Here is a 25,544-nt window from a genome sequence, read left to right as displayed (position 1 = left end):
TTGATTTCAATGGGCAGCAGCGGTGGAGGAGCGGTAAACACACCGCTCCTTCACCGCTCCAAAGAAGCTGCTGGCAGGTCTTTTTTCTGACGTCCTGCCAGCGCACCGCTGTAGTGTGAAAGCCCTCAGGGCTTTCACACTACAGACAATGGTGCAGCTTCTTTAGGGCGTTTTTCAGGCGCTATTTCTAACGCTATAGCGCCTGAAAAACGCCCTGGTGTGAAAGGGGTCTTAATGTTCCTTTATGAAAAATGCTAGCTCCAAGGTTGTCATTTTAGTCCACTGACTAAAGTAATCTGAATTGACTCTGACCTGTTGAGGTATGCAGAACAGGTAAATACATTTTTTTGAGAGAAATTATGTTAGAGGGCCAAGCAACTATTTTCAGAATGGAAAAGGGGGGGGGGGGGGGGGGGACACCATGCAACTCAACCCAGAGTAGGTTTAAAACGAATGGGAAAAAAAAATAAAAAATAAAAAAAAAATAAAAAAAAATTAAAAATTAAAATTTGTCAGGCCGGAGCCTTCTCCTGGTTTGTCGCAATCAGGCACAGGGAGTCGTTTTTTTTGTTGTCGAGTAGAATTTGGCATCCATTATTAAATGTGAAACTACCCATAATATGTATGTTCCGATAATCTGCCTATATAATATGCACAGGGTTCCAGTAGGTAAGAGATGGCCAAACCTCATACATTACCAGCCAATGCCTGAAAACACCCAATTACTAATACATTTCCTGCTCATGATCCCAGGAGAAATTCTGCACGCTCTTTAGATTATACCTACACAGCTGCTTATGACAACATGGGACACAGAGGCAGTACCACCCAAAAGCCAATCAAGCACTAGAAGTATACATGGGACATTGTGAAGGACCTGTGGAAGAGCTATGAGATGCGTTTCTTGTGCAAAAATCTCACTCAACCTTTTAACTGTAGCTACCACATTTAGAGGACTTGCGAATTTAATGCTGATGAAAGCTATTGACCATATATTTACAATTTCACTGACAGGGTTGCTTTAGTGATCCTAAGCTTGTAATGGAAGTAAATAAACCACCATAAAAGTTACTGACCTAGCAAGCTGTGAGCACTGCTCTTCCACCATACCAGTCACAGAGGCAACAGTAAAAAGTAATAGGTTGTTAATTTGGTCAAAAACATGGCACTGCAAATGATTTTCCATTAAAGCCATCTCCAGCCAACAGTATTCCTTCTAGCTTTTACTAAAAAATTTTAGAATTTGCAAGTTCTTCTGTTGCCGTCTCAGACTTCATTAGGGTAATTTTTCCTCACTCAAGCCCTGAGAGACTAGAATGAGAAATTACAAAAGTTGTCACCAGGACACTGGTTTCTGCTTGCCTTTTTGGGCACTGTTCAGTTTAGGTGGGCTTTGAAAGCTGTCAAATCACATATCTTATATAGCCATCTACCTTGGAATTTAACATGATCTCTGGTGCCCGGTACCAGCGAGTTGCAACATACTCTGTCAGGAAACCAGTGTGATCATGGTCTGGGTCTGCAACACGTGCCAATCCAAAATCACAGATCTGCATGGAAACAAACGCATTAGAAGAAGGCATAATGTACAAGTATAAACAAAGAACATTTTAGAAAACAGTAATGCGATATGCAATATAGATATAATAAAAAAAATAGAGAGATGGATAGATATATTAGAACTCATAGCTGGAGTTTCACATTTTCAAAAAAAAAAAAAAAAAAAAAAAAAAAAAAAAAAAAAAAAACTCAATGACAGGCACTTTTCCAGGGGTATATTTAATGGCTTTACGATTCCTCTGAATCACTGATGAATACAGCTCTTCTGATTCCTGACCATGGGGTTTGTCTGAAGATGCAGGTGATGGCAGGGGATGCTTCCTGCTTGCTTTGGTCCGAAACACTGCCTCCACCCAGGAGATGAACTCCAGGACCACTGAAATCATGTCTAGGGGAACAAAAAACCATTACTCCTCCATAAGGGGATCAGGAGGGAACAAATGCAAGCAAGACTCCATATGTTCAACTCACTCAGGCAAGGCATCGCAAAAAATTAGGACACCCAGGAGGAAGTGGGGCAATAACCCCCCCCCCCCCCCAGGTAAAACTACAGCACAAAGAGGTACCCCAAGATGGGTTCACCACCACCTGACCACCAGAGGAGCGCTGTGGGTGCCGACATGGATGCCACCTGTGGATGAGGTCAGGGAGCCACCCATGTATTGCTGCTGTGTCAACAATGCCTCCAAAAGCACACCCCAGTCCCAGAGAGTGCCTCTGTTTCCAGCCTGAGAGGGAGATCAGTAGCTGCCATGAGCTTACAAAAAATGGCTACTATGCACTTCCCTGTCCAGTTCCTATACAAGTCAATGGAGATCACTTAAGATGGTCGCTGCCATGTGGCTACATGAAAATGGCTGTCATGCACTTCCACAGCTAGCACCCATGCAAGTCATGGGAAGGTCCGCCACTGAATGGCCAATGGATTACCAGGAAAATTGCTGCCTGCTACAGTATAACATGACATCTGCAATGTGGTCTCCCAGACCCCCAAAGGGGACATCATGCAGAAACTGCAGGAACTGAGAAGGGCCCCCCTCACCCACCGGGGACTGGAAGGGAGCCCAGACAGGAGGAAATACCAGAGGCCAGGGGAGAGGAATGTAGTCAGCCAGGGTAACTCCAGCATCTGGTCACTTGTGTCCCAGGAAGATGTTCAACTCGCCGGCCATCCCAGTCCAGGATGTGTTTGTGACAACCAAGCCAGCGCATAAAGGTCTGCATGTGCTCGTTGACCAGACTGAGCTGACCACTGGATCTAGATTATCCAGTCTGTCCTCGAACGTGGATTGAAGATCTTCGCAGGGAAAATTAAAAAAAAAAAAAAAAAATTATATATATATATTTTTTTTTAAAACAGCTTGCCTGTAAAATCCTTTTCTTTGATGTATATCAGGGGACACAGAGCCATAGTAATTACCATGTTGGTTATACAGGACTGACAGTTGGACTCCTCTATATAATCCCTCCCATTACTGGGAGTCCTCAGTTTTGTAGCCAAGAAGTACAAGAGTATACCAAGGAGGGAGGATCTCTGTGTCCCCTAAAGTACATCAAAGAGGGATTTTACAGGTAAGCCATTTTAAAAATCCAATTTCCTTTTCTTACATCAGGGGACACAGGGCCATAGTAATTACTATGTGGAATGTTCCATAGCAATGGCAACTGAAGGGGGGGGGGGGGGAGACAACAAAAAGAAAGGAAGCCAGCATAGTGCAGCCTGCAGCACACCGTGGCCAAAGGCAATATCCTCATGACCTTTAACATAAAATTTGATAAAATTTGGTAAACGTATGAACCAAAGACCAAGTGACGGCCTTACAGATCTGAGCCATAGAGGCCTGATGATGCACCGCCCAAGAGGCACTAATCGCCCTGGTTGAGTGCTTTAACGTGAAAAGGAGGAATTTTCTTAAAAACCATAAGCCTGAATAATGACCTGACAAATCCACTTGGAAATAGTGGATTTTGATGCTGCCTGTCCTCTTTGGACCATCTGGCAGTATGAATAAAACATTTTACGAACCTGAGCAGTCCTCTTTAAATACACTGACTTCTCTCACTACATCAAAGAAATGTAGTGCCTTTTCTTCCCTAGATCGAGGCTCTGGGAAGAAAGGAGGAAGAACAATACCTTGGTTTAAGTGAAAACCTGTCACCACCTTTGGTAGGAATTCAGGAGGAGGATGTACCACCACTTTATCCTTATGCATGATCAGATATGGCTCTTTACAACACAGAGCCGCTAGTTCCGATACTCTTCTAGCAGAAGAAATGGCAACCAGAAAGACCATCTTTCTAGTCAAAAGAACCAAGGGAATTTCACGTAGAGGTTCAAAAGGCTGTTTCTGCAAAGCCGATAAGACCAAATTCCAATCCCAAGGATTTAGAGGTGCCTTGATAGGGGGATTGATCTGGGTTACCCCCTGAACAACGTTGCGCACTAAAGAGTGAGAAGCTAGAGGCCGTTGAAAAAAAATATTGAGAAGGCCAAGATCTGGCCCTTGATAGTATTCAAGGCCAGCTTCATTTCTAATCCCATTTGCAGGAAATTAAGGATCCTACCTATGACATACTTCCTGGGGTACCAACCCCTGGATCTACACCAGAAAACATGCCTTCCAGACTCTATAGTAAGTTACCCTGGAAGCCGGCCTCCTGGCATTAATCAAGGTAGATACTACTGAGAGAGACAACCCACGATCCTTTAGAATGCGGGTCTCAATAGCCAGACCGTTAAATTTAGCGACTGTAAGGTAGGATGGAATACTGGACCTTGCGCGAGAAGGTCTGGCCGTAATAGCAGAGTCCATCTTTATGATCTCAGCAAACCAAGATCTTCTGGGCCACCTTTTGTTCCTGCGAAGAAGACACGGAAGCAGAACTGGAGAAAATGCATAGAACAGAGAAAACTGATCCTATGGGAAGTCTAAACACGTCTGTTCCGCAACCTAGCGGATCCTTTGTTCGACAAAGTCGTCAGCCTTGTTGAATCTGGACACAAACAGGTCTACGTCCTGAGTACCCCATCTCTGACATCGCTAGGAAGATGTCAGGGTGAAGAGATAACTAAATAATTGTTAGCAACTTAAGTAGTCCGCCTGCCAATTCTCTACCCCTGGAATGAAAACTGCGGATAGGCAAGGGACATTGTGTTCTGCCCAAGACAAAACATGATTCACCCTTTTTGGGCTGTAGGACTCCTCGTGCCCCCCTGGTGATTGATGTAAGCCACAGCCGTGGCATTGTCAGACTGAATCCTGACAGGACAGTCCCTCAGTCTGACCGTTCAGGACTTTACAGCCAGACGAACTGCCTGAATCTCCAAAATGTTGATAGGCAAGGTCCTTTCCAACTTGGACCACTTCCCCCTGGACAGAATCCTCTTCCAGGACTGCTCCCAAGCCAAGAAGACTGGCATCTATAGTCACCACTTTCCAAAAGACCAGTAGAAATGATTTTCCCTTTTGAAGGTTGCTGGATATCAACCACCAATTTAGGCTCTGATGCAAGTCGGGAGCCAGACTAATTGGAAAATCGTAGGCCTAAACCTTCTTGTCCCAGGCTGACAGGATTGCGTTTTGTAGCAATCTTGAATGAAACTGCACGTAAGGGGCAGCCTCGAAGGAGGCCAGCATTTTTTCCCAATAGTCTCATGCACAACAGAATGGAAGGCTCTTTGCCTTGATGAGTTGAATTAGCACTACAATGGAACCGATTCTTTTCTGGGGTAGAAATAAATACTTTTCTGTATGGTATCTATGACCAGACCCAGGTACTGTAATCTCCTTGACGGTTTTAAGGGGGACCTTTCTAGGTTGAGAATCCAGCCTAGAGATTCCAGGTAGTTTACCGTTGTGACCAGACTGTGGTTTAGCCCTGAAACTGAAGGATCTATTAAAAGCAGATCTTTTAAGTAGGCTAGGACCGTTATGCCCTGAGCCCTTAATCTGGCTCAAGGAGGTGCCAGAATTTTAGAACACCCGTGGAGCTGTGGCTAGACTAAATGGCAGGGTCACAAACTGAAGATGATGATGATTTTCTACTTCGAATTGCAGAAATTTCTGGCGAGTGGGAAATATTGGCACGTGGAGATATCAAAGATGCATATCGATAGAAGCCAAAAATTCCCCTCCTTGGAGGATGGCTACAAACGACCGGATTGACTCCATGCAAAAGGATTGGATATTTAAGTGCAGATTCATATCTGAGATCTAGAATAGGTCTTACTTCCACGTTTTGCTTTGGAACCGTAAAGAGGTTTAAATAAAAACCTGTGCCCTGCTCCTCTAAGGGAACTTCTGATATCACTGTCTTGGATAATAGATGATCCAGTGCTAGGAGAGCCGCCTTCTCTGGATCCTTGGGAACATTTGACCTTAGAAACTGAGGAGATGGAAAAAAACTTGCAACTCTAGTTTGTAAACTAGAGAAATGGCAGAAGCCACCCATCTGTCTTGACATTGTTCCTGCCAGATCCTTGAGAATTGCAGGAGCCTTCCCCCCACCTGAGCGAGCGGTGGCGCCCCTTCATAAGGAGACTTTAGCACTCTGTTTTGTGGGCTTTCTGCCCCAAGATCTTCTGACCTTGGCATTTTCCCCTTGAACCTGATGCTTGAGGTTGTCGAGACTGCCTAGAGGCTGATGCCCCGGTACAGGAGAAGCCCACTTAAAAGGAGAAATGTCTGAATTTCTTTACTGGTAAAAGAGCTTTTGCCATTAGAGATCTTTTGTAGGTATTTATCCAAATCGTCTCCAAATAGCCATTCACCATGAAAAGGGAAGCCAAAGAATTCTGCGAGAATGCACTAGTCCAAGCATAAGCCGTGAGATCTGAAAGACAGCATCTCTCAGAGTCTACTGTGAAACATAGCACGTCTGATAAATCAGCGCAATGTTGGGCCTGTTCATCAGGCAGAACTTTAACAGTTTGAGGAGATGCTTAATGGACTGGGATACGCCAATTGAGCTACTGAACTTGCTAAAGCCATATGGATTTTAGAAAAGCTCCAACTTTGTATCTGCCGGATCCTTTAACATGAGTGCCTTATCAACCAGACAGCCGCTGGACCCACTATTAACCCCACTATGGAGGGATAAAATAGCATCAATCTTTTCCAAATTAGCAATGGTAGAAGACAAAACCTCTCATGTAACATACTCCGGAGCTGAAACGTCTGAAATGTCGGCCGCGGTCTGCCTTTTATTTTTTTTTAAAGGCAACTGTCTTGGAATAAAGCCAATCTAGGGGCACAGGAAGAGACCAGACCGCCCCTTTCTTACCCGAGGGTCTGTTGCAGCTGGAGGAGAGGAGGATGAAGGCTTCTGCTGTTTCTAGGACGGTGAGTGCTCAATACAGCCCCCAGTGGTGACAGACATGACAACATACATAGGAAAAATTCCTGTGAAAATCTCCCTTACCTTATCCTTGCAGCAGGGTTTTACCAGAGATAAAGACCCAATCTTCACCCTTCACGGTGGGCTCCGAGACCTTTTAGGAAACCTTCAGGAACCGGGGAGCCTCGGGTTACCCACAATCCTGGACCTGCGACAGCACCCTGCCAGTAAAAACTTTATGGCCTCACTACCAAGAAGTACTGGATCCCAGGGCCCAGCTCTCAAAGAGAAGCGTTTGCAAGCAAAACCTTGTTTCTTCGGACATGAGGCCCGGGCACCATTCATTTAGCCCATGAGGAGACATCAGAACGGATCCGGTCAGCATGGCTAGCCCCAGCAAGGATTACTACCAGTGGAGCTCAGCACATCTTTACTCGTGACCAACACCTTAGACACCGGCAAAAAAAATTTTAAACAAAAATTGACTCCTCCCAGTAATGGGAGGGGTTATATAGGGGCGTACACGCTTTAGGGGCGTGCCAGTGTCCATCACCTGTTGGTCCAATATAACCCACATAGTAATTACTATGGCTCTGTGTCCCCAGATGTAAGAAAAGAAAAAAAAATTTGAACAGCAGGGAGCTAGGTCCTTACTCAAAGCAGAAATAACTGACTTGACTATAGCAGGGAGAGGGTTTATACTAGCTAGGACTGCCCAAGGGAGGTGCTGTGTTTTTTTCTGCCTAGTGGCCTACTCCGGTAGGTGGTGCTTTTATCGCTATGGTCAAGAATCCGAAAAGTGGTCCATCAAAGAGAAATCATGCACTCTTAAATGATCTTACATAAGCAGCTGAAATATTCTAACATTCTCTGAAGTGAAACTCCACAACTGGAGTCCAAAAAGTGCTACAACTGATATGGTATAGCAAGCATGAGTGGCAAAAGCCAAATTCAGAATTCTTTTTTTTACCAGGGAACATCATAACTTAATCCTTTCAGCTAGAGTAGAGTAGAACTGCATACCTTCAGATCACAAGTAGTGTTTAGCAGCAAGTTTGATGGTTTAAGATCACGATGTAAAACATTGGCTGAATGAATGTACTTCAGCCCTCTCAGGATTTGGTAGAGGAAATAACAGATGTGGTCATTGCTAAGGTGTTGGGTCTTTAGGAGCTTGTACAGATCGGTCTCCATAAGGTCCTGAACAATGTATCTGTGAATGCATATTTATGTTAAGGCAAAAAAAATATAATATAAATATAAATATATATATATATATATATATATATATATATATATATATATATATATATATATATATATATATAATCACCGCTAGTGGCCTACAAGAACAAGATCTTCTGCAAAAAATTTCAGAGCTTGCAGAAAAGCACATTTCCTATCAGATTGAAAATCACCTGCGTAAATGAGGTTTACCTAAAGCCATGGTCACATGAATTTAGTTCCTGCAGGATCCTGAGTGTCCTGGTTACTGTCTGCATGTCACTTTTGCATGGAATGCGGCTTTACCTTCAAATATTTCAATATTCATTCTTAAATTATATTTGTACAGGCTTACTCGTGAACCTTATTTAGGTTTTCTTTGAGAACTTTGGGTTTGTGAGGTAAAGCCAAATGAAGTATTTATATATAAAAAAATAAAATAATTCATGGTAAGCCAGAACACCCAATATAGTATACAACATTCAAATTCTCACTGAAGATTTGTTAGTTTAACCACTTGCTTACTGAGCACTTAAACCCCCCCCCCCCCAATCTAGACCAATTTTCAGCGCTGTCGCACTAAATGACAATTGCGCGGTCATACAACACTGAAGCCAAAAAAAAAAAAAAAAGTCCAACATAGAGCTTTCTTTTGGTGGCATTTGATCACCTCTGCAATTTAAATAGTTAAAAAATGTAGACCCCTTTCACACCACACCGCACCTTGCATCGGCGGTAAAACGCCGCTATTTTTACCGCCGGATTTGCGGCGCATTTCGGCCGCTAGCGGGGCGCTTTTACCCCCGCTAGCGGCCGCGAAAGGGTTAAAACCGCCGGCAATACACCGCAATAGCGGCCTTTTGCCGGCGGCATTACAGCGCTGCCCCATTGATTTCAATGGGCAGCAGCAGTGGAGGAGCAGTAAACACATCGCTCCTTCACCGCTCCAAAGAAGCTGCTGGCAGGACTTTTCTCTGACGTCCTGCCAGCGCACCGCTGTAGTGTGAAAGCCCTCGGGGCTTTCACACTACACAGAAAGGTGCAGCTTCTTTAGGGCGTTTTGCAGGCGCTATTTCTAACGCTATAGCGCCTGCAAAACGCCCTGGTGTGAAAGGTCGTAAAGACAGATTAAAAAAAAAAAAACGTATTTTGTTATAAAATGTTAAACTGGGTAATGGGGGCGTCTGACTGGCACAGACGGGGGAGTCAGTGACTGGCACAGACAGGCAGCACTTGTGGGCACTTTCAGGTTCAATTTATGAGGCATAATTGCCTCTTCGTTTTGGGACCAATGTCCCTTTAAGCTGAGCCGGTGATCGGCTTTTTTTTCTCCCCCGCTGTCAGTGTGAGGAGAAAACAAAAAACAAAAAAACGATCACTGAAATGTTCTGATCATGTGATCAGATGTCATTGACCAACAGCTGACATGGTAAGGGGACTCTGATCACAGCTCGCAGGGAGCGTGCACAGGGGAGGCCATGTTGAAAAGATCAGGATAAAACAACGCGTCATATTTATTGCCAAATGAAATTATTGCTTTTCTGTACCAATCGCAAGAAAATCTCTTCAATGGAGACAGCCAGCAGTTCAGTTAACAGGAGTAAACCGTCTGAAATGGCCAAATCGGGTGTTCATTCTCTGGATTCATGTTTCACAATTTTGCAATTCATTTTCTTCAGCAAAACACCCTGGAATTAACATGGATTGTTTGAGGATTTGCATCCTTTACAGAACATACCCACAACTTTGATTTTTTTTTTTTTTTTTTTATTGTGAAGCAAATGGGACAAAACAGAAAAATCACTACTTTGTAGAGCTACATTTTGCAGCTATCGCAGGTCAAAGTCGCTTTGGATAAGTGCGTCTATGAGCTTGCTACATCTTACCACGGATTTTTACCCATTGCTCCTTGCAAAACTGCTCCAGCACCTTCAAGTTGGATGGTTTGCTCTTGTGAACAACAATCTAAGTTTGACCACAGATTTTCTATTGGACTGAGGTCTGAGCTTTGACTAGGCCTTTACAACATATTTACATGTTTCCCCTTAAACCACTCAAGTGTTGCTTTAGCAGTGTGCATGAGGTCACTGGCCTGCTGGAAGGTGAACCTCCGTCCTAGCCTCAAATCACACAGAGTGGTACAGGTTTTGCCCAAGAATATCCCTGTATTTAGCACCATTTTTGCCTCAACTCTGACCAGTTTCCCAATCCCAACTGATGAAAAACATCCCCATGGCATGATGCTGCCACCAGGTTTCACTGTGGGGATGGTGTTCTTTTGGTGATGTGTTGGGTTTGACAGACATTTTCTTTGATGGCCAAAAAGTTGACTTTTAGTCTCATCAGACCAGAGCACCTTCCTCTATGCATTTTGGGAGTCTCCCACATGCCTTTTTGCAAACTCAAAATGTGCCCTTTTGTCTTTTGCTGAAAGTAATGGCTTTCTTCTGGCCACTCTGCCATAAAACCCATTGGACTTCTGAAGGAAATTGGTTGTACCAGAGCTTTTTATGGGCTTCATAACAAAGAGGCTGAAATGCATACGCACATGCCAATTATCAGTTTTTTTATTTCTGAAAAATATAGTTTTAGGGGGGGCGTGTCCGGATGTGAGCAGGCAGACGTCTGTGTGAGGAGCTCCAACCATCCGAATCTTAATCCTTCTCCATCCTCCTGTTTTACTGGCACCTGCTGTGAATTTTCCTCATCGGAGGGACCCCCATACCCCTGCTTAGTATCCGGAGTGGTTTTGGCAGCCTGTGCTCGGACCGCTCATGCTTCCTACCCCGCCGCCATCTTTTCGGCCTGCACTGGCCTAGTGCAGCCTGCCGCGGACCGGACTTTCCTAAGCGACCGACCGGTGTGGGGACATCGCGCACGGCCCGGAGGCCGGGTCATTGCCGCTGGAGGGGGGGGGGGGGGGGGCTCCTACATCCCTGGGCTTCCCTTTGGAGCCGATGGAGGTACGGTGAGGCCGCTGTGGATGCTGTCACGGTTGCAGCCTAGCGCGGCCTAAGCACACCTATAAGCCTGGGAACTTTCCTGACCAGAAGCTGGGGAGGGGGGGTGATGTCTGAAGAGATCCTGTCCCCTATCAAGGTCCCTTTCTCTATGTGCTGGCTGCTAATTGCTCCTGTGAAAGGGCAGGTCTGACATATACTGGGGAAGCCTGCATTTTTACTCTGCCTCACTCCAGCCATCCATCCAGCTCCCTGGACCCCTGTTGCATTGACTTTTCAGCTGAGTTCTCCTAGTGGCGGTCAAAGTGTGGGGAGTGGGGGTCCGAGGCCCCAAGCACCGACCCAAGAGCTCCTCTGCACCGAGCTGTTCGGCTCCCCTACCAGACGTGCAGCCAGATCCTTCTCTTATAGGGAGGCTGCAGTCACTGCTTGCTGAATTAGAAATGGAGTCTGGGTTCTCCGGGAATGTGGCTTTGCCGCCCCTCCCCCCCCCCCCCTTCCAGGACAGTACTGCAGTGATCTTGGTGGCTATTGAGTAAAGTAAGACCTCTATGCTGGTGAGAAATCGACAGTCTTGCAGAAGAATGTAACCTTATACGAAATTACCTGGATAAGATCAGGGGCAGATTGACTGAATCAGAATCCAGGATCTCCGCCACTGAGGATCTTACCACTGCGCATACCAACACCATAGCGGAGCTACAACGCACGGTGCACTTGTTGGTCGCCAAATCCGACGATGCTGAAAATAGAGCAAGACGCAACAATGTGCGGGTCTTGGGTCTGCCGGAGGGGGAGGAGGGTGACCGGCCAGCAGAGTTTGCAGAAGAATTCTTCAAGAAGTTGCCGTCTCTTACGGACCTATCCCAGACTTACGTGGTGGAGCGTGCCCACAGTGTTCCCACAGGGCGTTATATCCCTGGGGCGCATCCTCGTCCCTTTTTGGTCCACTTCTTGAATTTTAGGGACCGTGACAGGATCCTTTCTGCAGCTCGCAAACACCCTTCACTTCCATATGGCAACTCCTCTATCCTCCTGTTCCCGGATTTCTCGGCAGACCTACAGCGCAAGAGGAAGTCCTTTAATGATGTTCGCAGGCGCCTACGGGAAAAGGATATTAAATACAGTATGCTATACCCCAGCCGCCTTCGGGTGCCCTACAATGGATCGGTGAAGTTCTTTGACGCACCTGAAGAAGCAAATGACTGGCTGCTTACTCTACGTTAATCCTTTAATGCTATCCACAGGGCAGGGGGGGTACTGCTTGCCTGAAATGTTGTCCTGCTGTGGGCTCCCTGACTTGTTTTGTTTGCAGCTTGTTGCTACTGTTGTTGCGGAACTCACGGGACACTACTTATCCAATTGGCAGGCGGGGGTACTCTCACCCTTATTCCTAGCGGATGATGTACTGACCTCCACCGGCACTGAGGTGCTCTGCCAGCGTCCGAGCTGATCCCACATTGTTTTTTTGTTCAGGGTTTGTCCTCTTCTCCATTTCCTTTTACCTCGGAGCTCCTCAAATGGAGAACACTCAAGGACATATCAGTTCTTCCCCCCTTATTACAGGTTTTTATTCGCCTGGAAGAGGCGTAAGCGGCTTGGAGTGGCCGCTACTTCTGAACTTTTTTTGGTTTGTTTAAGAAGTCTGGAGACTTAAGTGTTGGTTAGGTTTTGGGTATCAAACTGGCCATTCTTTTTAGTGCTCAATTTGTTCCCCCCCCCCCCCCCCCCCCAATTAGGGCACTCGTGGCCAGTAGGGAGTTGTGGGTTATTTTTTTTTCTGTTTTAATTTTCTTTTTTCTTGTTTCACTATGCGCTCTGAATCCACTGATTATTGCATCTGTTTTGAATGTTATACTGACATGTACAATGCTCACTGGCAGGATAAGGGGATATTGTGTAAGTATTGCTATGCTATAACATTATCAATTACGTACATGGCTTTGAGACTGGTGTCTTGGAACATTCGGGGTCTTAATGATAAGGTTAAAAGGGCGTTGATGTTTAAATACCTGAATAATCATAGACCACATGTCCTTTTTCTCCAGGAGACTCATCTCCTGGGAAATAAAATCCTTGCCTTGCGCAGGCCCTGGGTGAGACAAGCATTCCATGCTACATACTCTAGCTATGCGAGGGGAGTGGCCATCTTGCTAAACAAATCTCTAGCTTATAAAGTTGTTAACCTGCATACTGACCAAGGAGGTAGATTTATTGTCCTATTAGAGATTAGCCAGGTGGTTTATGCTTTTGTCAACGTATATGTATATTGCTGGGGATTTTAATTAGAGGTCGACCGATATGGGTTTTTCTCTGGCCGATGCCGATATTTAGAAATCATGGCGGCCGATATATGATGCCGATTTTTTTTGGGCCGATATGTTAGGCCGATTTTATTTTATTTATTTATTTATTTTTAATCCCCCTTGATCTAACACACCTTTCCCACTGGGGCGTTTTAAGGCGCTTTTGGGCTAAAAATAGCGCCTGTAAAATGGCTCCCCTGCAGTCTGTGTGAAAGACAGAGTGCTTTCACACTGAGGCGATGCGCTGGCAGGATCTTAAAAAAAAAGTCCTGCAAGCAGCACGTTTGGAGTGGTGTATACTGCTCATCCACCACTCCTGCCCATTGATATGAATGGGCACCACTGCCGAAGCGCATGCAATGCGATTTGGCAGTGGTGCTTCATGGGCGCATTAAACCTCTTCCTTGGCCGCTAGCTGGGTTATATGTGCCCCACTAGCAGCCAAATAGCACCGCTAAAATGATGGTAAAGAGCTGCTAAAACTTGCGTTTTACCATCAACGCCTGCCCGCTCCAGTGTGAAAGCGGCCTTCATACGTGATACAGAAAATTTCTTACACTTAAACATTTATTAAACAAAACAAACCTCCAATCAGTTTACTTGTATGTATGATTTAGATAAAAAAAAAAAAAAAATTATATATATATATATATATTAAATAAAAACAGGGAGTCAAAACTTTTGGACAAAAAAAAAAAAAAATGGGCTAACTACTGGTTTTATTTTATTTTTAAATGGTGTATTTTTTTCCCAAAAAAATGCATTTGAAAGACCTCTGTGCAAATGCCGTGTGACATAAAATATTGCAACAACCGCTATTTTATTCCCTAGGATCTCTGCTAAAAAATATATATATCATTTTTGGGGGGTCTAAGTGATTTTCTGGCAGAAAATACAGGATTTTTACTTGTAAGCAACAAGTGTCAGAAAAGATTTAGTCTTTAAATGGTTAAACTGAGAACTTCTACACACTGAGATGACTTAATTCCATCAAGTGTAAACATTGTATCTTTCTGTTCTTTTCTTGGCAGCCTGCCCAGAGTGGAGGAAAGGGTTGCTATGACGACTCAGTCAACTTAGACTGACTTCTATACAGAAGTCATTTCAAAGTCCTGCTGTAGTTCTAAATCGGCTTTTTATCAGCACAAATCGGCCTATGCCGATTATTTAAAAAACGGCAAATATCGGCCGATATATCGGCCGGCCGATATATCGGTCGACCTCTAATTTTAATTCTATTTTAGATCCATTCCTGGACTCGTCCAACCCAAATAGGGTATATTCGTCAGATCTGTTGCAGTGGGCTCAAACACGTAATTACACTGAGATCTGGAGATGGAAGCATGTGGACGCTAGGGCCTATTCCTTCCACTCCTCCACACATAAATCGGGCTCCAGGATAGACCTGGTCTTCGGCAATTCGGGGGCCCCCCCGACATCGGTGAGGGGGGCCCTGTACTTACCTGCAGGTCTCTGACCACGCACCTTTGGAGGTTACCTTGCAGTTGTCGGACACCAGGGGTACAGATTGTTGGCGTCTAGCGCCCAAATGGTTGCAGGACTTGCGGGTGGGGGAGGAGGTCACTCCTAAGCTGCAACAAGACTAGGAGTTAAATGAGGGATCTGCCTCAGTACAGATGGATACCAGAGGGGAATATATTTCAGCTATTAAGGCGGTCCGCTCCGAGAGGTCATCCCAGATGGGGCGGCTTGAGGGGGGCGAGGCCGAGGCGGCTGAGGCATTTTCCGACTCGCCGACCTTGGAGCGCTTCACTCGACTGGCCGAATCACGACGGGCTTTATCTCTTCATCTTGCTGAGGCCACCCATTTAGATTTGAAGTCTATGGCGGGGAAAATCTTTGAATCCGGGGACAAAAACAGTAAGCTTCTAGCAAATTTAGTGGCTGATCCTAAAATGCAGACAGTTGTCTCGGAGATCCATGGGTCTGATGGTCAGTTAGTGTCCGCGCCCGACATGATACTCACTGAATTTAGAGCCTTTTATGAACAACTGTATGCTGCGGTCCCATGGGGGGGGGGGGGTCGGTGAAAGCACAGAGGGAGTTTCTTTCCTCTCCAAAATTGCCCACTCTTTCACAGGAGGATCGTGAATTTCTAGACAAGGACTTTACTTTGGAGGAAGTAGAGTGGGCAATTTACTCATTCCCTGGTGGGAAGACTCCTGGACCCGATGGCCTACCTGGCGAGTGGTACAGGATGTACGCCCCACTGATCGCTCCCAAGTTGTTAAAAGTATTCTGACAGCAAAATTCAGCTGGGGCTCCCTCCTTCCATGTACCAAGCACACATAGTGCTTATTCCCAAGCCTGGCAAGGATATCTCCCTTTGTGCTTCCTATAGACCGATCTCCCTGCTAAATTATGACCTGAAAATGTTTACAAAAATTCTGGCCACTAGGTTACGTATGGTCCTGCCATCCCTGATTGATATAGGCCAGACTGGATTTATGCCAGGGAAGTCCACAGATATAAATCTACGAAGGGTATTTACTCATTTGCAGTTGCCGGCCACTGAGTCTGAGGGTTATAGTGACACTGGATATCGAAAAAAGCTTTCGACTCCGTGGCATGGCAGTTTATGTCCTTAGTACTGGAGGTCATGGGTTTTGGAGTGGAATTTCGTAACTGGATACATATTTTATATAAGGAGCCCTCGGCGCAGATTAAGATAGGTGGTGCCTTGTCAGCGCCTTTCACTGTTAAGAGGAACGAGGCAGGGTTGTCCATTGTCACTGGCTCTTTTTGCCCTGGCGATGGAGCCACTCGCGGCGGCCCTCAGGAAGGCGGAGGGGGTTAGAGGGATACAGGTGGGTTCCATACAGGAGAAGGTAGCTTTATATGCCGACGACCTCATACTCTAAGTGACCCCGCCCAGTCTCTCAGAGAGACATTACTCATTCTCTTACTTCACTGACTGTTCAGGGCTGAAGGTAAATTGGGACAAATCTCAAATTATGTCAATAGAAAGGGGGGCTAAAGCGGCAGCGGATCCCGTTCTGCCACTCATGTGGATGGATACAAATACCTGGGGATTCACATTTCCTCTTCTACCTCTGATTTTTGTGCCCTCAATCTGGATCCACTGGTGCAGAAGATGAGGACTAGACTGAAGGCATGGTCGCATCTCCCTCTCACCGCGATTGGGAGGATTAATTTATTTAAAATGAAGCTTTTGCCTGCTTTCCTCTATGTTCTCAGACAAGCTCCAATCTGGATTCCTAAAAAAATATTCCGCACAATAAATTCTCTTCTGGTGTCCTTTCTCTGGGGTGCTGGACAGCCGAGGTTTAAGCTGACAGTGTTGCAGAGGCCTTGGGGAGAGGGTGGTTTAGCTTGCCCGGACCTGCACTCCTATGTGGCGCCCCTCCTGTCCCATGCTCACAATTGGGTGATTTCGGATGAATCCAATGCGGAGGTGGTCCTGGAGGCGGCGTGGCTGGGGTCATACGAGGCACTAAGACACTTGCTGTATCGTGGTCTTCGGGCCCCGTTCCCTCTTACTTCCGCAATGAGGGCGGTTATAAAGGCATGGAACGTAGCTAATTTGCTGCGCCCCGTACCTTCGGGACATCTCTCTGCATAGTCCTCTCTGGTTTAACCCAAATTTACCAGAATTTGGCTCTATTCCTGACACTAGTGTATGGGCAAGCAGGGGTATCAAATATCTTGAACTCTGTTTGAGGGCAAAATACAGACCTTTGACAGGCTGAAGCAACAGTATACTTTGCCTAACTCACACTTATTCAGATTCTTGCAACTTAATCATGCCTTTCGAACAGTTTGGAAACGCCCCAGTGGCGTTCTACACCTCAAGGTTGGAAACTCTGCTCAGGGACGGTAATCTGTCTAAACCATTGTCTGCCATCTATAAGGTGTTACTCCCAAATGTGCATACGGGCATGGAACTCCTGAGGGCAAAGTGGGAGGTGGATTTTCCCTCATTAGACACGGAGGACTGGGAAGATGTCTGGGAGTATCCTTTCTTACAGTTAGTGTCAGCCAGGGATCGATTGGTGCATTTTAAAATAGTACATAGGGTATATTACACTCCACAACGTCTTCACAGAATCTATCCATCTGTCCCTGCCTCCTGTTGGAGATGCAACTCACTTTCGGCGGATTTTATACAAATGTTCTGGAGCTGTCCTCAGATAGCAAATTTTTGGGTGGAGGCTGTAACGATATCACGTCTGAGCCAGGATATATTGTAACTAGTTGCCATTTTGTGTGGAACGCAGCCATGACAGTTTGGCTACCTTGTAAACGTACTTACATCTGTAAAAACTCCCCCCTCCCTTGTCTTAGGAATTCCAAATGTTTTAACATCTTCAAAAGGAAAGCAGAGAAAACAGAACCAGGCCAGGTCAAATAAACAAGGCTCAAGTTGCCTGGCAAGATATTGCGGCCTGTCGTAAAACTGTCACTTTCTCCATTCAGAGAACTAACAGATCCCCGTCGTAAATACTTCCAACAAGATAGCGTGCAAACAGATTAGTAACATGTTGAAACTTTAACATTTTTATAACTTTCAAAGCCATCATAGCACAGCCTTAATATGGATATATTTGGTTTCCTCGGATAATTTCTAACATTTCAAGTCCAAACACCCCTATGTCAGGTCATATGGGAAGCCACTGGGACCCCTTACTGCTCCTAGGTAACCCTGAAATGGGAAACCTGTCATGTGTGGACTCGTTTTGAAGCAAATATCATGCTGATCACTAAAATGGATATCTGCAGTCTATAAACAATAGAGAGGCAGAGATATGAATATGTATCATAAAGTGTACCTGGGACAGGGTCATGAGTGTAGACACCTCCCAGCAACCAACCCCTAAACAAGATGACCAGACGATTGGTCACTGGTCGCTGTCAACACCCCCTTTGATTTGACAGAAAAGAGGAGAGGCCAAGGCAATGGTCAGTTCTCCTTTTACCATCCAAGCAGGAACATCTGCCAAGTTTGAGAACCGATTACCTTTGCTTATCGATTGAACTCTGATCAACCCTCGGACATTAATTGCAAGTATACTTCCTTCCCAATTCTACCTTATTTCTTTGTGGCTGTATATTGTCTTTATTTTTTGAAACATCCTTTTTCTGTAAATGTTTTATTCGCACCAACCTTGACCTTTTCATAATAAATCCTTATGTTGAAAAGTGTTAACCTTGTCTTTAAAGCTCTTGATGCAAACTATAAACGAACCTGTCTCTTAAAAGGGCGCTACTGTGATAGAGTAAGGCGCTGAGCAGACCTGTCTGTGGTGGCAGTGTGTGTTGCAGGCGCTTATTCTAATTGGTATTGCTAAAATTACGAGTCCCCCCGGCTCTGTCTTTAAACGGGGGTGGTGGCAGTTAAAGGGTTAATTGTGTAATTAGCCCAGTGACAATCGCTCTCAGGCTGCCCGCACCTAGATTGTGGTCCCGCAAGCTGGAAAATCTTTGTGCTGGGTGCAGCTGAGTGTGGCATTGTTACGTAAGTGACAGCGGGGTGTGAGGTTGGCCGGTCCTTTGTCGCCAGTTAGCGAGGAGGGCAGGAATCTGACACCCGCGTTCGTCACAGAGGCGACTAATTTTATTTTGACTGTTACCACCGTTATCTGTAGAGGTATGCCTCCTATTATTGGTCGGGTCGCTGGCTCCACGCCGAGCGCTCAGAACACTACTGGGCTTGTTGCTATACTATGCCCGTAAGTATTGTGCTTAAATGGAAGGCCCCGGTAGCCCCATCTGTTAATTTCTGGAAGAGTTTAGTGAATACGGCTTTCCACTATACAAGGCCACCTATCTATCGCGCGGCTGGGGAGTTAAATTTCATAAAATATGGGACATATGGACGGAGTCGTGTGACACCAACGCTGACTCGAATTCTGACTGCATTCCATTAGTAATTAGTGGAGGGGTTCTAAGGTATTGACATTCATGTAGCCCTGGGTCATTATTTACAGGGGCAGTAAGGGATTAGTGGGTGGAGGGTAATGCTTATATATTTCATCCTGGGTCCGATTGTAGTCTGCAGTAGAGCATGGACGAATTTGGTAGCTATCCTGCAAGATGTACAGTGGTGCTAGAGCGTACGATGGGTTTTTGGATGTACACGCCGGTGGCGGTATATCGGGTGGGGGGGGGGGGAGGGGAGTTTTTTGGTTGTTCCCCGATTGTTGATTCAGGGGGGTTTTGTAGTAATCAGTCTGGGTATGCCCATTAGGCTGTAAGTGGTTTTAAATTTTACTTGCAAATCAATAAAAATTGAAAAAATATATATATAGTTTTATGAATACTTTAATTTTACTTCACCAACTTAGACTATTGTGTTCTGATCCATCACATAATTCAGATAAAAAAAAAAAAAAAAAAGGCTGTAGGGGGTGCATCGATACCATTTTTTTTTAAACACAAATAAGAGTACCAATACTTTTTCTTCAAGTACTCACCGATACCAATTACCTAGGTAAGGTAGGCGGTACAGGGGTGGTTTGGGAAGTGGGGGCTGTTAGGGAGTCGGCGGAGGTGACAGTGGGTGGAGGGAAAAGCTACATCCTTCACATGCCTCAACGTAGTAATGTACCCGGCCAGCTCTAGCAGACATCCCCCATTGCAAGCACTGCCTCTCTGCAGCCAGATCATCCGGGGGCATCGGCATGAGGGTCAGAAAGTGCAGCTTACCTCCTACCCGACAGTACTACCAGAAGTGCCAGCATCTCCTTTGTCACTGTACTCAGGGAGACAAGTTTTCAAAAAGCCCTGATCCTAGTACACATTTAGCTGACAGACTAGGACTGGTGTGTCCAGTTCAGGTTTGAGGTCACTTCTGTTATCCGTTTAGGGTATCGTAGCATTTTCGCGAGTACCGATACTAGTATCCGTGCAACCCTAACATACACATACCTACAATGCATCTGGAAAGTATTCACAGCGCTTCACTTTCCACGTTGTTACAGCCTTATTCCAAAATGGATTAAGTCCATTATTTTCCTAAAAATTCCACACTAAACCCCATAATGACAACGTGAAAGTTGTTTGAAATCTTTGCAAAATTTGTCAAAAATAAAAAAAGATAACATGTATATAGGTATTTTAATCCTTTGCCATGACTCTCAAAAGTGAGCTCAGGTGTGTCCTGTTTCCACTGATCATCCTCGAGATGTTTCTTCAACTTGGAGTCCACCTGGGGTACACAAAGTTGATTGGACATGATTTGGAAAAGCACACACCCTTGCACATAAGATCCTACAGTTAAACGGTGCATGTCAGAGAATAAACCAAGTCATGAAGTCCAAGGAATTGCCTGTAGAACTCAGACAGGATTATATTGCGGTGCAGAAAAATTTCTGTAGCATTGAAGGTCTGTAAATGGAAGAAGTTTTGAACCACCAGGACTCATCCTACTTGATCGGGGGAAGGGCCTTATTTAGGAAGGTGACCAAGAACCCAATGGTCACTGACAAAGCACCAGAATTTCTCTGTGGAGAGAGGAGAACCTTCCAGAAGAACCATCTCCTCTGCAGAACTCCACCAACCAGGCCTGTATGGCAGAGTGGCCAAGCGGAACCACTGCTCAGTAAAAGGCACAACAGCCCACCTGGAGTTTGGCAAAAGGCACCAGAGGGACTGTCAGACCATGAGAAATAAAATTCTCTGTTCTATTGAAACAAAGCTTGAACTCTCTGGACTGCGTGGCAAGTGTCATGTCTGGAGGAAACCAAGCACCGTTCATCACCTGGCCAATACCATCCCTACAGTGAAGCCCTTTCCAGTAGTGGCAGCATCATGCTGTGGGGATGTTTTGCAGCAGCAGGAACTGGAAGACTAGTCAGGTTTGAGGAAAAGATGAATGCAGCAATGTACAGAGACCTTCTTGATGAAAACCTGCTCCAGAGCACTCTGGACCTCAGACTGAGGCAAAAGTTCATCTTCCAACAGGCCAATGACAGAGCATCTCTGGAGAGATCTGAAAATGCCTGTGCAGCGACACTACTCATCCAACCTGATGGAGCTTGAGAGGTCCTGCAACGAAGAATGGAGAGATTGCCCAAAAATAGTTATGCCAAGCATGAAAAGCATCATACTCAAAGATTTGAGGCTGTAATTTGTGTCAAAGGTGCTTCAATAAAAATAAAAATGAAGCTAAATCAAAGGCTATGAATACTATGAATTTTATTTTTAAGAATTTTATTTTAAAAGAAACTTCTCACATTGTCATGATGGGGTATGGTTTGTAGAATTTTCAGGAAAATGGTGAATTTAATCCATTTTGGAATAAGGCTTTACCATAACAAAATGTGGAAAAGGTGAAGGGCTATGAATAATTTCTGGATGCAACCCAAACTCACTCATCCATGTCTTTATGGACCTGTTTTGTGCACTGGTGGCCAGTCATGTTAGAACAGGAAGGGGCCATTCCCAAACTGTTCCCACAAATTTGGGAGCACGAAATTGTCCAAAATGTCATGGTATGCTGATGCCTTAAGAGTTCTTCACTGGAACTATATATATTATATATATATATATATATATATATATATATATATATATATACACACACACATACACACACATATACATACACACACACATACATACACACACACATACACACACAATTTTTTTAGCGGATTTTTTTAGCGCCGACAGTTTACACAGCGCTTTACAACATTAGGGCTGACAGTACAATTACAATTCAATACAGGGGGGAATCAGAGAGCCCTGCTCGTTAGAGCTTACAATCTAGGAGGGAGGGTCATGTTATACAAAAGGGTAATAGCTGTGGGGGATGAGCCAATGGAGAAAATAGTGCAGTTGTAAGATGGAGGCAGGATAGGCTTCTCTGAAGAGGAAGGTTTTCAGGGATCGCCTAAAAGTGGATAAATGTGGAGTCTAACAGATTGGGAAAGCAAATTCCAGAGGATGGGTTAGACTCAGGAGAAGTCCCGGAGGAAGATATGGGAGGAGGTGATGAGTGAGCTAGAGAGCAGGAGGTTTTGGGAGGAACGAAGAGGGCAATTAGGTTGGTATTTTGAGACTAGGCTAGTGATGTAAAGTATTTGATCCCCTGCTGAGTTTGTAAATTTGCTCACTGACAAAGAAATTATCAGCCTATAATTTTAATGGCAGGTTTATTTTAACAGACAGAACAAAAATCTTCAGAAAAACATTTAAAAAAAGTTACACATTTGCATTTTAATGAGTGAAATAAGTATTTGATACCATATCAGCAAGATTTCTGTCTCCCAGGTATCTTCTATACAGGCAACGAGCCGAGATTAGGAGCCCTCTTAAAAAGGGACTGGTCCTAATATTAGCTTGTTACCTGTATAAATGACACCTGTTCACAGAAGCAAATTCCAATCTCTCCACCATGGCCAAGACCAAAGAGCTGTCCAAGGATGTCAGGGACATGATTGTAGACCTACAAGGCTGGAATGGGCTACAAGACCATTGCCAAGCAGGTGGGCGAGAAGGGCAACAACAGGTGCGATTATTCTCAAATGGAACAATAACTGTCACTATCCCACATCTGGGGCTCCACACAAGAGCTCACCTTGTGGAGTTTCAAAGATAATGAGAACGGTGAGGTATCAGCCCAGAACTACACGGAAGAATCTTGTCAATGATCAAGACAGCTGGGATCATAGTCACCAAGAAGACAATTGGTAACACGACGCCGTGAAGGATTGAAATCCTGCAGGCCTGCAAGGTCCCCCTACTCAAGAAAGCACATGTACGGGCCCGTCTGAAGTTTGCAAATGAACATCTGAATGATTCAGAGGAAAACTGAGTGAAAGTATTGTGGTCAGACGAGACCAAAATCAAGCCCTTTGGCATCAACTCAACTCGCTGTGTTTGGAAGAGGAATACTGCCTATGACCCCAAGAAAACCATCCCCACCATCAAATATGGAGGTGGAAACATGATGCTTTGGGGGTATTTTTCTGCTAAGGGGACAGGACAACTTCCCTGCATCAAAAAGGGACAATGGACAGGACAATGTACCGGCAAGTCTTGGGTGAGAACCTCCTTCCCTCAGCCAGGTTATTGAAAATGGGTCATGCATGGGAATTCCAGCATGACAATGACCCAAAACACATGGCCAAGGCAACAAAGGAGTCGCTAAAAAAAAAAAAAAAAAAAAAAAGAGGCACATTAAGGTCCTGGAGTGGCTCAGCCAGTCTCCAGAACTTAAAGAGGAAGTAAAGTCTTGCTCTTTAAAATGGTACCTACAGGTAAGCCTAGAATAAGGCGTACCTGTAGGTACTGTAAATATCTCCTAAACTTGCACCATTTAGGAGATATTTATTGTAGGGCAGTAACAACTAATCGACAACTAATCAATTATGAAATTAATCGATTAATCGGCCAGTAACATAATGGTAACTAAAATGAGCCCTTTATAGTACAAAAAGAGCAAATCGCTACAGTAATTCCTTTCACTGTTCTACAGTAAAAAAATGAACCCCTTACTGTAGTGATCTGCTTTTTTCTACTATAAAGGGCTAATTTTCATTTTTTTTTAATCCCATTATATTACTAAACGTCTTAGACCTGGTTAACATCTGTGTTTATTGGTGCTTTTTGCAGAAATGCACTACAGTTCATTTACATGGTTTCCTATGGGACATGTTCACATCTGATAGGGTCAGGGACTTTTAACCCAAAATGGTGCTTTATTGGTTCAATATACTTCAATGGAGAAGCTGCAGAAAAGCATGTAATGCGTTTTTGCAGCAATTTGTTTTTTACTCTGCCCAAAGAAAATGAAAAAAAGTGCAAGTCGCAGTAAAATCATGTGCGCAAAACGCACAGCAAAAAGCACTGCAGAAACAGATCTAAAGCAAACTGCATAGGTGCGTACCAAGCCTTTTGCTGGACACACATCAATTTTCAGATGAGAATATTCAGAAAAAAAAAAAATATCTTTGTACAAATCGCTGAAAGAATTTTGTTTGAAATTTTCACTTGTTTTTAATATTCTGTTTTTAAAATGAATGTAATTTCTGAACGAAAACCACATACACTGTCTGAAAATTCCTTTGACTAAGAAGTTTTCCATTTCCAAATTTTTCCGTCACTGTGGTTGAAAATGATCAATTTGACCAATTTTTTTTTTTTAAGGTTATTAACCGATCAAAACAATCGGCCAACTAATCAATTATGAAAATAGTTAGTTGCAGCCCTAATTTATTGTATACGCTGTCGCCATAGAGGCATGCGCACTGAAGGAACGACCTGCTTGCGACGTTTCTTCGGGGCCTGTGCCTTGACCGGTAGCTCCGGCCAATCATAGCACCAGAGCCCGCAAACCCAGAAATAACACCGCAAAACTTGTCAGCCCTGTCAGCAGTGTGATAGTGCCGATCTAAGGCATCATTCTTAAGGCAAGCATTTCATAATGAGCTAGTATGCGATGCATACTAGCTCAGTATGCCTTTGTCTTACAGGTTTTTTGGGGGGGGCCTCAAAAATGTAATGACTTAGAGAGGATTTGCAGAGTGGGACAAAACCCCTCCAGAGATGTGTGCAAACCTGGTGGCCAGCTACAAGAAATGTATTACCACCAAGTACTACGGCAGGTTTTGCCAATGGAGTCAAATACTTTTTTCACTCATTAAAATGCAAATCAATTTATATCTTAAAAAAAAAAAAATCTGGATTTTTGTTGCCATTTTGTCCCTCACTTAACCACTTAAGGAATAGCCTCGTTTTGGAATTTAGGCATTTACAGCAGGGGTTTTTATTGCTAGAAAATTATCCCCAAACATTATATATTGTTTTGTTCTAACACCCTAGAGAATTAAATGTCATTGCAATACTTTTTTCACACCATGTCCGCGCAGCGGTCTTACAAGCGCACTTTTGAAAAAAAATTGAATAAAAAATAAAACCGTAAAGTTAGTCTAATTTTTTTTTATATTGTCAAAGATAATGTTAAGCCAAGTATATTGATACCCAACATGTCACGCTTCAAAATTGTGTAGGCTCGTGGAATGGTGTCAAACTTGTACCATTTAAAATCTCCATAGTCTACGTTTAAAAAAAATTAAAATTCTACAGGTTGCATGTTTTGAGTTACAGAGAAGGTCTAGGGCTAGAAATATTGCTCTACCGATCGCAGGGATACCTCACATGTGTGGTTTGA

General features: G+C 44.4%; 1 protein-coding gene across 1 annotated transcript in view; it reads right to left on the bottom strand.

Moving 5' to 3' along the window:
- MAPK1 (mitogen-activated protein kinase 1) overlaps positions 1–25,544 on the bottom strand; it is a 146,746-nt gene that overhangs the window by 56,528 nt on the left and 64,674 nt on the right. The window contains exons 3-4 of the mRNA XM_077461641.1: positions 7,921–8,110; positions 1,434–1,550 (exon numbers count right to left, since the gene is read on the bottom strand). Of these exons, the coding sequence (XP_077317767.1) occupies positions 1,434–1,550; positions 7,921–8,110 (307 nt within the window). The remainder of the gene's footprint in view (positions 1–1,433; positions 1,551–7,920; positions 8,111–25,544) is intronic.

The sequence above is a fragment of the Lithobates pipiens genome, unplaced genomic scaffold (genome assembly GCF_037356315.1).
Source record: "Lithobates pipiens isolate NorthernLeopardFrog02 unplaced genomic scaffold, aLitPip1_a1.2 Scaffold_3, whole genome shotgun sequence".
Taxonomy (NCBI): domain Eukaryota; kingdom Metazoa; phylum Chordata; class Amphibia; order Anura; family Ranidae; genus Lithobates; species Lithobates pipiens.
The sequence above is the reverse complement of the archived record's forward strand: the minus strand, read 5'-3'. Positions and strand labels throughout refer to the sequence as shown.